This window comes from Camellia sinensis, chromosome 13 (genome assembly GCF_055761805.1).
Source record: "Camellia sinensis isolate YWXY chromosome 13, ASM5576180v1, whole genome shotgun sequence".
Classification (NCBI taxonomy): domain Eukaryota; kingdom Viridiplantae; phylum Streptophyta; class Magnoliopsida; order Ericales; family Theaceae; genus Camellia; species Camellia sinensis.
In genome coordinates, this window is record NC_138973.1 from 131,724,646 (window position 1) to 131,739,624 (window position 14,979).

Here is a 14,979-nt window from a genome sequence, read left to right on the forward strand (position 1 = left end):
AGGCAAACGAAGAAGAGGCAAAAGATGCACCTGGAGGAATAGGAGACTGGTGATCAAGCAAATTGCACAAAGCATCCTCAAACGCAAAAGATGACATACCAGAGACCAAATCAGAAGTCAGCATAACCGGAGCTGAATCATGTGTTGCTACAACACTGGATTGATGAGCATGAGAGTGAGACCCACATCCTCTTGACTGACTAGAACGACCGCCTTTATGACCAAAGCGATCCCCTCGACCCCCTGATGGAGTACCATGATGTTTCCAACAAGTCCCACGAGTATGCCTCTGTAATCACAGAACAAATTATCCTTCCCGGAAGGATGAGGGGAAGGAAGTGACAAACCAGTCCCATCTCGAGAAGGTACAGAAAGTAATGTTGAACGGTCTGTAGGAGTTGATGGTAACATAGCTAACCAGCGACTCTTCATTCTGGACATAAGCAAAGGCTTTCTGAAGAGATGGAAGAACGTCCATGCCAAGGACAGGACTCTGGACTGGATTGAACTCCATATTGAGGCCTTCCAGAAACTTGAAAACTCTCTCTTGGGTAAGAAACTTCTAGTAACCAACTGAGTCAACTGTACAGATAGGCTTGTAGTCCAAGAGATGATCTAGGCGTTTCCAACCATTACTCAAAAAGGTGTAACACTGAAGAATTGTGTGCTCCCCTTGTAGTGAGCGCTCAATAGACCTGCACAATTCAAATGATAGAGAAAAATTCCTCTTCCGAGAATATGTAGCAGCTACTGCCTCCCAAACATCTTGGGCTATCTCCATAGATAAATAACCTTCACCAATCTCAGGAACCATGGAATGAATGAGCCACCCCATGATCAAAGAGTTGGTAATCTCCCATTGATCATATCCAAGATCAGTGATGCCAGGTGCTGTGATTCTCCCATCAACATAACCCATCTTTCCCTGACTCTTTAAAAAAAGTGTCAGACTCTGTGACCAAGCAAGATAATTCTGACCATTAAATAGAGATGTAGTGATTTTAAGGCCAGGTTTGTGACCAAGCATCAGACTCTGTGATTTTAAGGCTAGGTCTGATTTTAAGGCTAGGGTTAACCCATTTTTTTTTTTTTTTAATATGCTACAGAAAAAACACTAAAACACGAAAGAAAAAGAAAAAGAACAAGAGAACAAAAAACAATCTTCAAGGAGGAATATATTGCTTTGATACCATGTTAGTTTCACAGATGAAGAAGAACGAAAACGAGAGAGAGAGCTGTAATATTATTACTAAATGACATAGGGTTTACATCTTATGCGTACTAATAAGCACAAATTACATAAGTACCAAAACTACCCTTAGACTAAAATAACTATAACACTTAACAGTGCGCATGTGTGCAAGAATTTAGGAAATGTTTGATAATGGAAATAAGGTTTTATGCTAAACTCACTTTTTTTTTTTTGTTTCAAACTGTTTCACTCAAAGGGTTGAAGGGAGACAGTGCATCAAGTTGTTCATAAGGGAAACTCCTAATCCTTTGAATCCTTGTGGAGAGCTGATCTATAGTCCGTTTTGTAACAACTAAATAAGAATTTTTAGTTGTACCTCCTTAAACTTTCAAAAAAATTTAACTTTATTTTGCCAACAGGCAACAAATTGTTTTGAAGATGAAAGCTTGAGACATGCTCCAAATGTGTGATACATCAATACTGAGTTGGGAGGCTCAAGTCTCACAGTTACACATTCTTATATTTGCGTTGATATTTAATGAGGTATTGAATTTAGACAACAGTACCTATATAATTTTTTTTTTTTTGCACAAATGTATTTAAAAAACTAAAAATGAAAAATACACAAACTCGTCAATTAATATCACAATATAATGGATAACATGCTTGCTAGAAATGGCGCAGCCCGACTAGCCAAACTGGTGTGCGGACCTGGCTGGTTCACTTGTGTATGGCAAGAGGATCACCTCTTGAAATTATACGCCCTATACATCCTCTAGTAGAACATTTGGTAGAATTATGGGACACTGTTTGTCAAATACACAGTTTTATTTACTGTCGATTGCTGAGAGTTATCCTGGACGACCATAGATGTTTTTGCTGTGGTGTGGTACAGATGGCTGCAAGCATTGCTTCACATTTGATAGTCACTTTAAAAGGAGATCTTGGCTTGGTTTCTTTTAGACCCTTTAAATAGATCAAATTTCGTGGACCGGGGCTGAACTAGGAGCTTCAATAGTGACAGTGACTGCACTCTGCAGTTATCACTCGAAGTATCGCTCATAATGATCTTAGCACCCCCACACCCCGGCACATAATGATCCGCCCCAGCTACTAGTCTAGTATGCTTCGCCTATTAGACTATTCTAGGAAGTGAACATAAAAAATGCTTTTAGCTGAACTAACCGAACCTTCTGTGCAAACTGTTCTGCATGGTTATTTATGTCCCCACACCCAGTAACTAATCCAGCATGCTTTGCCCGTTAGACTGTTCAAGGAACTGAACGGTAGAAAATGCTCCTAACTCCTTACTGGCCTCACTGAACCTTCTATATAAGTTGTTATGCATGATTAGCTGAATCGAAAACAGTGTTAGGAATTAGATAATACCATTAGGTGCTTAAGTATAAGAGATTTCCAGTGGATTTTCTAGTAAGTATGTTTCACAATGCACATTGAGAACCCAAAATCTACCTACAAAAGGTTTGAATATTAAGTCAATCAGACATGTCTTATCACTGAACGTTGAATTTGATCAGTGTAATATGATTTTAACTTTGAATTTAAGGGGCAAATTAAATCCTAGCTTTTCAGTTTTTAAAGTTCACTGACATAAAGTACTTCAGCAATACTAATTATATATTAAAAAATTTCAGTTCTGCGTTTATTTTGTTTTTGTGGAAAACAAAAACTTTTGGTGTAACTATGTGACTTAAAACTTTTTTAATGCAGAATCCAAGTGTTATTGCCGAACTAGAAATTTACATGGGATCATTTCTTTCTTATTTTTATATTTTAAACAACCTTTGATTGTGCACACTAAAATTATGTCACTATTGGCGATGAGATTATATTATTAAAGATATTAGAATATATGGAGATTCCATGATTTATGCTTATCATGATTTTATATATTTTTAATTTATTTTAATCGCTTAATTGAAGGGATTTGATTGTATCTCTCGCTCCATATATATGGTGTATCATGTAAACAAGAGTATCATGTTGAGTGAATGAAAGATGAAGCCCATAGGGCTTTGTGTGTGTGGATGTAGGCCAATATTGGCCGAACCACGTTAAACCTTTGTGTTCTTTCTTTTATCTTTTCTGTCTTTATGATTTCTCCATATTCAACCTTATTGCCTTGTCACAAAATTCAACTGTCACATCACAAAATATTTACTATTTATTAGCCCTAATAATTGACTGGGTGGTTCAACTAGTAGCCTGGTGCCCACACTCCGCAAATGTTGATGCGCAGTCATGGTTTGGGAATTATGTTTACAACAATATAGTAAATCTAAGCTTTCCTCAGACAACAAATGGAGCTAAGTAAGAGGTGGTACTAAAATTGTTGGCGCATCTGATTAGATGAAGAATTACAATATGAATAATTATTGAAATATGATTAATTGACAATGAACTTAATGTAATTATGTTGAAATCTAGAAATTTAAATCTTTGAAAATACATATGATTTTTACTGGTAATATTTTCATAATAAATTATGTTACAGCTTCCCAAATTGAGGATGGAACAAAAATTACCAATTGAGGGTTCACCATCTTGTTTTCCAAATCCTTTATGTAGGCTAGTGGTACATTATCCCTTCCGATGGTCCAATATGAACACCTTCCCAACTCTATCATGAGATAGGGCATCAAATGAGTGTAGACAATTCTGAATAAGTTGACATTCATTTATGGCAGTTCTAGTTGTGAGTGGAAAATAATGCAAGTGTCAAATGTATTGGTGGAAGCTGTAACATTTCTATTTATGCATTACGTTCATGCTTGCCACACTTTTAGGTGTAAAAGTTCAAGGTTACATTATTGAGCCTTGACATGTTTTTCATGATCATTACCTTGAGTAGAGTTTCAAGAAGTAAGCTTTAGACAGTAATATTTTTGCAACATCACTTGGCACTTGTACAAATTCATGTAACATTCTTATTTCTTGAGCAGGTCCTTGTCACAGATATGAAGAAAAAATTGCTTCCTGGGATGAAAGAGCTGCTAAACCATGGTATGAAGATTCAAACTATTCAAGCATGGGGATGGTTTATTCGCCTATTAGGACCTTATTCTGTGAAGAATAGGCATTTGGTCAATGAGATGCTAAAAATCCCAGAGCAGACATTGTCTGACGTAGACCCGCAAGTCCAGATTGCTTCACTGGTATTCCTTCATTTCCTGATAGGTTAAGCATTTTTTTTTTTTTTTTTGGTAATTAAACATTGTTGTTTCTGATCACTTTGAATGTTAAACATGATTGTATTTTGAAATATTTTTTATGCCTTCCCACAAATCTAGTTGTGTCCAAAACCTTTGCCAACATAACTAGGAAGGATGTATTTAGCCTCTTTCCGTATCCAATTTTGCCATTCACAACCAGCAACCTGAGGATGATGGTGAGTGGTTAGTTTAGTCCTAGGAGCAGTGTTGATCTTACGATTCACGATTCGTATCTTATGATTCGATACCTTTCAAAAGGAAATCGATACTATCATCAATGCGTATCTTAAATTAAATGTATCTTATGATACATATACAATACGTGATGTGATATATGATGCGCGATACATAATGCGATACGTATGTTAGTGTTTGTACCCTTTTTGGCAAAAATTGCCACGTGGCAATGTTCCCAATAATTGGTGCCACATGGCAGTGAAAGATAAAAAGATTTCGTGGGACCCACCACCAAGGTTGAGGAAATGTCAGCTGGAATTAATTAAATTAGCCAAGTTATTTGGTTAATTAATTAATTAATTAATTTAGATTTGGTTTGATTGGATAAGGTAAGCCTCCATTCCTAATAACTAGGAAGTTGTTGAGGCTTATCTCTTGGAGGCTTATCCCCTAAATTAAAGCCCCATCTCCTATTATTAAGGCTTATCTCTTATCTTGGAGCCTTATCTAAGTTGATAAGTGATTAGGCTTATAAGAGTGGAGATTTTCCATATTAGCTACAAAGATAGAGCCGTTTTGTCCCAAGATCAAGGTGAATTGATTTTCTTTGGACGCATGGCAGCTTGAGATGGCGTGAAAGATCAAAAAAAGCTATAATCAAGGAATCATTTTCTAAGTAAGGCAAGATTGTTTTTTGAATTTGTCACACCCCAAACCCGGGCATGACCGGCTGTGGCCCACAGGGCCTTAGCCTAAGGCACACGTAAGCCTAAACACAAATCCATAATCACATCGAATAAATGTAACAATAGTCCAGTGATAAATAAACCAAAACTCAATCCAATGACATGTCACAAGTATAAATGGTAAAACCAGCCATAACCAACTTCCAAAAATATATACTAAATCGAACACATACCACCCACAAAATAAAATAATTCTAAATAAAACTTAACCACAATATATGCACAAAACCGACATAACAAGCTAAAACAAAATAAATGAATGTCCTAGAGGTCCATGCTATTGAGTCCCCGCTACGCCATGAGTTCATTCTAAGTCCTTCTATCGCCTGGAAATGTTAAACAACTAAGTCAGCTGATAGCTCAGTGAGTAGCAACATGAATAGTAATTATAGTTTTGAAAACATGGTTCAATTCCAAAATAAGATATATATCGCAAAAACTAGATTGGCATACAGTTTTGATAAAGACAATTTGTTTCAAAAAGAAGGTTCCACAGTTCAACGGTTAAAAATACTCACGTCTCTCAAGAACATAACAAATGACATTCTCCACTTAAAACAGATTACAACCTAATCATCAATAATTTTCTGGGTACCAAGAATAACAAGTAACATGCCACAAATTTTCAAGGCAACAAGTTCGTTGGATCCAATATCGAACTAAGAGTCATCCTCAGGGTGGCAACCTGAGCCTTTTCTCTAAGATGATCCCAATTAAAGGTCACCTAGCCTAGCCCAGGTCTTTTCCTTACAATCGTTGAGCACTAGAGTCATCATAGCTCAACCCAGATCTATTCCCTAGTGGACAGAGTCACCACACACAGTGGAATAAATTCCCAAGATTTTTATATACAGATGATCCCAATAATCAATACAATTAAAACATGGTAGTTCACCATTATAAATATGAAATCATAACAAATAGTTTACAGTATGCCAAGTTTACACATATTTCAGTTATAATTGAATTCCATTGATACTATAATAATTTATCAAAACAGTTTAGTCCTGAAACAACAATTTAATTTTCCAACAGTTCAGGGTAGGGGAACATTTATAAAAATATGTAGCATGTAACTACTCACCTGAAAATAGAATAATATAATCATCGAATAGAGTATGAAAGTCCAACTAGTGCCCTGAATCAAGTACGAAAACTACATGTCACTACTAATTCAAAAATACTAAAAAGAATAATAAACTAAGGCCTAGTTTGGGATCTACTATATAATCCATCTTTTTATCTTTTTTCCATCACATCACCTCTCTGCTTTTCTGCACATCTTTTCGTAAAAAGACAAAAAGTGTACTTTTTTAGGACACCCCAAACCAACCCTAAGTACGCCACACTAAAGTGCACTAACACAGCTCAACTCCACTCACCGTTACTCTTAAATAATACCTAAGTTCATGTTCTTCAAGGTCTCAAATTACTCATGACATGGGCTCAGATCGAAACTTAATTGTGACTTTGAGATAAAACAGAATTTTAAATAAGTTTTTCCAATTTATTTGCTAACTTTGAAAATTAAAAACCCACTCTACACTGTTCAAAAAATTCCAAAACCCTCCAGATATCAACTAATATATCCTAAGTTTCAAACTCAATTGGTTTTACTTAATTTGCTTATCAAAATAATTATTTACAATTAATTATATCCAAACAGGTCACTTTCTGCAGCACTTCAAAGAAATTAATGGTTCTTTTAGTATACACGAGCAATCAATGTAAGGCCAAAAATGTAAGAAACTAGACTCGTAACCGGTTCTAATGACGCTGATTTGATAATTTTCGGATTTATACCCAAAGAGAACGACACTTCCGAAGTTACTGTTTTGTATTAGTTTCCTGGACAGATTAGGCATCAGTTTATATGGATTTTGACTCCCAAAAATTATGAGAAAATTCTTGTATGAATTTCAACGTGTAATTAAGCTACTATAAAAATTTCAGTTCAAAATTCATCTGTTTGATATGATTTCTTAAATTTTAAAGTTTGTGATTTTGTGCAGAATTCTTATCCAACGACTTTAGCTCCTTAATTCGCTTTAAAATTTTGCATGATAATAATACACACAACACACTATCCCAATCAGCCAAACCGTTCATTTTTCTTCCAACAACTCACAACACCCACATGCACCATAACTATGTAAACAACATACTATAATAGAACAAGAATAGATTGATTGTTACCTTAGAGTTGTTGAGCCACAAAGGTGCTGGAAGTTTCTCCCTCTCCCTCTCCCGTGGTTGCTATGTGTTGAAAGTGTTGTGGAAACAATTATAATAAGAGTTAGGGTTTTTATTAGGAAAACTAGGGTTGCTTTATATATCTAAACCTAAAAGACTCTAAATTATTATTTAATTATTTATTATTAGATCAAAATATACTTACTAACTTGCCCCCTATTTTTTTTTTTTTTTAATAATAAATCTTACCTCTAAATCAAAGACTTTCACCATAAATTTATTTTAGGTTTAAAATTAATTAAAAGATCGTTCAGTAATATTTAATTTGCACCTTAAGATTCACAAGTAAAATATTTGAGGTTTGTAAAATAATTATTATTTAACGATTTATTTTATTTGTATATTCGGGTTCTCACAGAATTCCTTGAGTATAGGCGTGGACAGCAAAGAGAAGGAAATCCATGCAACAACGAAGGAGATGTTCTTCCATAAATCAAGTAGAATAAATTCAAGTTTGATTCTTGAGGGACACATGGTGGCCTATGGAAGCTTGATGGACCAAGTCAATGTGATAAGTATAGGCCTTAGCATTTGAAGATCAAAGTCGTTCCTACTCTTGGGGAATGGAGATTAGTATCAAGGACGCATGTCACCAGGATTGGCTGCCATGGTTCTGGCAGTTAAGCATGATTTGGGACTTTCCCAACACTATATAAAGGACTCCAAGTGCAACATTAAAGGGGTCCCCGACCAAACACTCGACCAAGAGTCTCTCAATACATGTCTTTCAATTCATTTTAGCTTCAATAGCTCATTAATCTTAGTTTCATAGCTTCATTACCTTAGCTTGGCTTCATAGCTTTCCTTTCATAGCTTCATAGCTCAGTTCCTTTAGCTTCTTAGCTTAGTTGTTTTAGATTACTAATTGTACTTCATTTCCAATCCATGCAAGTCACAAGTTTAGTCTAATTATCTTTTGGCACCTATAAATTTGTTAAAAGTCCTCTTCATTGGGGCAAGATCCGAACCAGTGGCGGTTCCTCTTAGCCACACATAGTCATTTCTCTGTGTTAGAAGTCAGAAATGGTCAACAATTCCTACACTTCGAACTAGGTTCACTAGTTCTAGCACGCCCGCATTCAATCAACAATCATTTTTTGTATTCACACTTGCAGGATTTCTTGAGTGGCAACAGGAAATTTTGAAGAATGCAAACAGTTACACAAATACTTAAATTTCTTTAGCAAATTTGAAGAAAAAAAAAATGTTCAAATTATTTATGTAAATTAATATTGTCGAAAATTTTCATTAACCTATTAAAAAATAAAAGCTATTTTTGATATGAGAATGGTACTTTTTAGTTTATTTCTCGACCTTTTTGACATATCTATTGTATGGTTTAAGAATCTTGCATTATTAATTTATGCTTTGTAAGGATAATATGTATTGTTGCATGTATATATTTAATTTAAGGAACTTGCTTTTGTAATTGACGGAATTATACATGGTTTAGTGTTTTATTCCCATAAGATACTTGTTTTTTATAACTATATTTATTTTTCAACCTATTTCTAAAGGTATTAAAGTATCTTACGATACACAATACGATACACGATTCAGAAAAATTAAAAAACGATACACGATTCATATCCCGATTTGACAACAATGCGTAGGAGACTTAATTGATAGAGGTCAAGGGTTCAACATATGTATCTGAAATGAATGAATTGACATGTCTACTATCTAATGTAAAAGAAATTGTGAGATTCATGTGGCACTTCCTAGAAATTTGCATGTATTGGTACTCTTGCGCATTTCACAAGAGTCCGGAAGACAATGGCGGTTTTTGGGAAGGATTTTTTTGTTTTTTTTCACTAAAAGACAAATTGGTTACAAAACCAAAAAAAAACAAACCCAAACAAAATATCACATCAAACCCCATAATCATTTCACTTTTTCTCTCACAAACATCACATCCAACCACAAAAAAACCCAACTATCTTCCCAAACACAAAAAAAAAATTCTCCAATAATATCCTACAACTAAAAAAACCTACAAAAAAAACCCACTTCCCAAAAAACCACAATTAATATGGTGATGATGACAGTCTAAGATGTGGAATGAATCAATTATACTCTAGCCAATGTCAACCCAGCTCAGTTGTTCCACCCAAAGTATTGGGAGGAATGCTAGGCCAGGCACAAATTGTTGACATTAGTTTTGTTCTAGCCTGAGACCGACCTAAGATTTAATGCCAGCCAGACCGATGAAGTTAATCCTGACATCCACTGGTTCCAACAAATATAGTTTTACTAACAATAAAGTACTTGATATGTGCATATTGTGTATTTCTTAATTCAGTGTCTCAAGGGTACTACTGACCTATCTCACTTGATGCCTTGCTAGAATTTATTTCTAAACAAAGATGTTTTAATATGCTGAATAATATAGTCAATTCTTTCTTGGGTATTTTGGAAATGAACTATGCACCTCCAAATTGCAGGTTGCTTGGGAAGGCTTGATTGATGCTCTCATTCAACCTCCAATAAGAGCTCCCGAGATGAATATGGTAGCTGAGCATGGTATTCAGCAAGGGAGGACATGTGAAGGGAATAATAGTGGAAGAGAAGGAGAAGGATTTTCTAAGAGTGTAAAACTCATAATGACTCCTATAATAGGTATCATGACAAGTAAATGTATTATATCAGTTCACTCATCCTGCCTAAACACGTGGTGTTATCTGCTGCACAAGCTTGATACCTCTGTCAACTGCCCTTCGATGGTAAAAACTGTTTGTGAGCCTATCTTTGATGCAGTGTTCCGGGTTGGACCCGACAGTAAGAGCATCTGGTTATGGAATATCTGCCTAGATCTGCTTGATGATTTTATTTTGATAAGAAGTAGCGATTTGGATGATGACTTAAATAAGCAGGTAAATTATGAACCATCAGCTAAAACCCCTACTACTGGACCTCCAGTATCTGTTAAATGCTCATGGAAGCATTATCCCATTAAATGGTTGTCATGGGATCTGAATAGCTTGGACTTCTGCATAAAGATGATCCGTATTCTCATCAGTCAAGGTCAAGGATCAATGGTGACTGTTCCCAAGGAAATCAAGAGTTTGGCATGTAATTCTGCCTTGAGGATATTCAAATCTGTCCTGAAAGGAGTTCGGAATGTGTTAAAAAACTCATCAATTAATTATGATGAGGTTATGTTGTGTTTGAATACAATTTTAGGGTTGGTAAAGGAGATATATAAAGATTTAAATTCAGAAAACGGCGACATTAATGACTCGCTTCATACTTCCCTCCAATTTGTGGAGGCTGTCATTGAAGAGTTAGAACCTTCTATTCTTGGATCCCCTATTTACAAGATAGCATTAGACCTCAAATATGTTGACTACTTGCAGTCAGTTAATGAGGCTACACATGCAGGGGTACTTGGAGTCCGGTTTACAATGTACATGGATATGGTTTCGCCAATTGTTTATTTAATCATACTCTATTTCTGCGGGGTGTTTAAGTCAACTTTTAATGCACCAGGAGAAGAGTTCATATTGCAGAATGCCTGCAGATATTTGAAGTTCGTGTTATCTTCATTTGACCCTTCCGAAATTCTCCATGCTATTATTGGATTACTGTATAAACACGTGGGATTTGACTACTTAAAGATCTGGATAGCAATAGCAAGTGGGCTAAAAGACTACATAGATGAAGCAAAGGATATTTCGCTTTTGAAAACGGAGTCTGATAGCCTCTGCTGTTTAGAAGTATGCCAAATCTTGTCCTACTCGTTTGCTGTATGCTCCTGTCCTCAAAAGCAATCGACAATGGTGCAAAGTACTGGACTGCAGGAATCATCTATTGTTTCCTTACAATCTCAAAGGAAGCTTGAGCTTGAATGCGTTTTTGAAGTCTGGAAGTCGCTCTATGTTTGTGTTAATTGTGCCTCTGGTTTCGAGAGTTCCACCTTGAATAGTTTTGCTGATGATCTGTCATTAACAATAAATGGGTGCCTAGATGCAAACACAAAGGTGTTTGAGTGTGGCACTGTGCTTAATCCAAGCAACAACGATCAGGATATCAACCTCCTTTCTTTATGTGGAAATGTTGCAATTTGTGTTTTGGAACATATTCTTAATTCAGGAATCAGTTCTAGAGGAAGCAAAGGCAGAAAAGATGGTGACTATAAGAGATCCAGTGGCGTCAATAATAGCTTGGGATTTGTTGCTCGGTGAGTGCTGTATTTTCTTGCTGAAAATGAATTCAATATACGAAAGTTCTTATTATAGGGTGGTTAGGTAATCATCCCCTTGTTGTTGGTGCAAAATTAACTCATATAATGGAAACCAAATGAAGATTATTGCAGTTTTCATGCCATGTTTGACTCCTCAATGTTAATTGTTGCCATATTTCATGTGGCATTGTGCAGATTCATGACGCTGTCACGGATGATGGCAGAAACAAATGCACCAAATGGTCTTGCTGTAATCTCAAGGTAAGTTAGAAAAGCTGCTCTTCATACTTGTTCAGCCCTTGCATGATACTTGTAATGTGTCCGTGTCTTATTGAATGTGAGAGTTGCAGAGTTTTCTCAGCATTGGTGCGCTTCGTAGGCTGGCTTCACTTGAAGGAAGATATTCTTTCATTCATCCAGGTTCTCATCTTTTGCTTGTAATTTTCTTCCTTTCCACAATGGCACACTACCAAAATAATTATATGCAACAAAACATAGTCAGAAAACTTGTAAATGTGCTTTACATGATTATTTATTTATTTTATTTTTTTTAATGATTTGAAGCAATATCATAGTAGAGTTGGTAGCCACTTGCCTTTCCTTGCAAGGTTGGGCCATTTTGGAAGTTGTAAATATAATTTACCCTAAGAGGCACAGGCACTTTTAAGAGAGTGGCGTGTCTGTGTGGACACCAACACTTTCTAGACATTTGTCTGATACTCATTCAAACGTGTCCTATTTTTTTAAGTCCCAGACACTTAAAGGAACACGTGTCAATCGCTTAGGTACACATGAAACTAATTATATTTTAGTTCGAATCTAAGGATCCAATAAATTAAAAAGGAAAAAAAAAGTAAATTTATAGGAATTAATGTTGTGCTGCATTTTTTTTTTAAATTTATTATCCTTGAACGATATATATGTAATAAATATGAAAAAATTACATATTTTGTGTTTTTTTTTTTGATAAATACATATTTTGTGTGTATCCTCCACGTATTATGTCCTACATTTTCCAAAAATTGTCTTCTCACATGTTTGTGTCATGTTGTGTCGCTAGTCTGTGTTTGTGCTTCTTACCATTCCATCTCCAACTTTAATCATATATTCCCTGAAAAAGGACATCTGAACTAGCCGAAATTGCTATAGTTGCCTATAGTCACTCTTTAAGTTTTCAAATTTGTCTATGTTGTTGGTACAGGTTATTGATTCCTTTTGTTTTCTATTTCATGTTTCTTTTTCAGATAATATCAAATCAATTGCTTCAGTGGCTATCATTCACAGAAATACCATGTGAAGACACCAATCATCAACTTCAACTACTTTGGACCGAAACCCTCAATTGTTTGCAGAGGAGTCACCCGCCAATAATATTTGATTCCTCCTTTCTTGAACTCCAAGCACCTCTCCTTGAAACAACACTTGACCACCCAAACCCCTCCATTTCCGAGCCTGCAATCACCTTTTGGAATTGCACGTATGCTGCCACAGAGGTCAAGTTAGATTACCCACAAAGCTTACTTCCTGTCTTGGATAAGCTATCCAGGAATCGAAAAATAAGTCTTTGCAAGAGAAGCCTTGGATTTTCGGCTCCACCGAGATATAGGGTGACTGCAACACATAACATGAGCTCCAAAAGAGTAGAATTAGTTGAACATAAAGTGACTGGTATTGATTACAATGATAAGCAGTCTTTGTGTCCCAAAAGAAAAAGGCGCGAACTTACTGTGCATCAAAAGGAAGTGAGACGGGCACAGCAAGGAAGAGAGAGAGATTGTAATGGACATGGCCCTGGTATTCGGACTTACACTAGTGCTGATTTCTCTCAAGGGAATGAGGAGTCTCAAGATAGTCAGGAAATTCGGGATGCAGACTCTATCCTGGAGATGTTGAGGAGATCTAGCTAACTCTCTTCATTTTCAAGGCTCGATTTGGGATATGAATTATTGCTTATTACATGTGCACTACCAAGTTATCGTGCATGCTTGTCCTGCCCAAGTTTCATGTTCATGTGTTGGATGTATTATAGTTAATGTATTTCTATCTTTTGTTTGACGTGTTGAATATGATTTATTCATGTGTACATAAAGTACAGTAAAATATTTTATATATACATATATCAATCTTTGTTGTGATTTCTTGTATAGTATATTTTGTTTGGCTGTAGTACTAGGAAAGTAGTTTGAACTGATGAATATAGTGGACAAATTTTCAGTGCGACCATCGTATGGTGCGAGTTGCTCTAGTTTGAGCCAACATGAGGCCTCTTAAATAGATTTCTCTCAAATCAGGATGGTCATCATGCGCTGGATGTGGTGATCAGAGGGTTGCTAGCAGTCACGAGGGTACTAGAGATCACTAGAAAAAATTAGATTGATTCGACAATCATAACTTTTTATTTTATTTTATCTCCTTTATCTCAAAAAAATTGGACAGGTGTATTTTTGAAGATAAACTATCTACTTTTTTTTAGAAACAAACACGATAAATTAAAAATAAAAAAGTTACAATTTTTAAATGAGTATTGCTATTTAGGCTTAAAAATTATACTTATTTTCTAGACTCATCTATTAAAATATGTAGTCAACTTTCTCTCATTTATTTTTCAATCATCAATCAAACAATTTTGTTTACACATTATTAGGTCTAGAAAATGAGTTTAAAAAGTGGGCTTGTAAAACACTTGTGCTTTATAAGTTATTGGGAATGCATTTACCTATATTATTTTGTCATTGAAATCCTTTGGTTGGTGTATCATCTTATCGACTAAGTGAAACTTGAATCGAGACCTAAATTCGGATGTTTGTTTCTTGTTGAATCTTCTCTCTTTTGACTTTTTCTCTTCCCACATTTTGAACCTTGGTGTAAGAATCTAACCATTAGATAGCTTCTTGTTGAGGCTTCATTTTAGACTCTTGAATTGCCTAAAATGGAGTTCAGGCAAGAGAGTTATGTCTATTTAAAGTTTGAGCACCGGGTTGATTTGCACAGTTCGCTCAGGTACAAGAATGAGCACTTAAGCGGTCTGCTCCGCAGAAGTCTGAGATCCTGCAAGTCTTCTTTCATTGCTATAGTGCAAGAATGAGCGCTCGAGTGGTCCGTTCATTTTGTCTTCACTGCTCTAGCATAGGATTGAGCACTCAAGCAATCTGTTCAAAATATGCGCATAAAAATGACCTTTTTCTCTCTTTTCTC

General features: G+C 35.7%; 1 protein-coding gene across 3 annotated transcripts in view; it reads left to right on the forward strand.

Annotated features, from left to right (window-relative positions):
* The window catches only part of LOC114256079 (uncharacterized), a 43,429-nt gene extending 29,510 nt beyond the window's left edge, over nt 1-13,919 (forward strand). For all 3 annotated transcript variants that reach the window (XM_082903405.1, XM_082903406.1, XM_082903407.1), the window contains 5 exons: nt 4,156-4,368; nt 10,046-11,781; nt 11,980-12,045; nt 12,135-12,204; nt 13,029-13,919. In XM_082903405.1, coding sequence (XP_082759531.1) covers nt 4,156-4,368; nt 10,046-11,781; nt 11,980-12,045; nt 12,135-12,204; nt 13,029-13,691 — 2,748 coding nt within the window. In that variant the 3' untranslated portion in view covers nt 13,692-13,919. The remainder of the gene's footprint in view (nt 1-4,155; nt 4,369-10,045; nt 11,782-11,979; nt 12,046-12,134; nt 12,205-13,028) is intronic.
* The last annotated feature ends 1,060 nt before the right edge of the window (nt 13,920-14,979 follow it).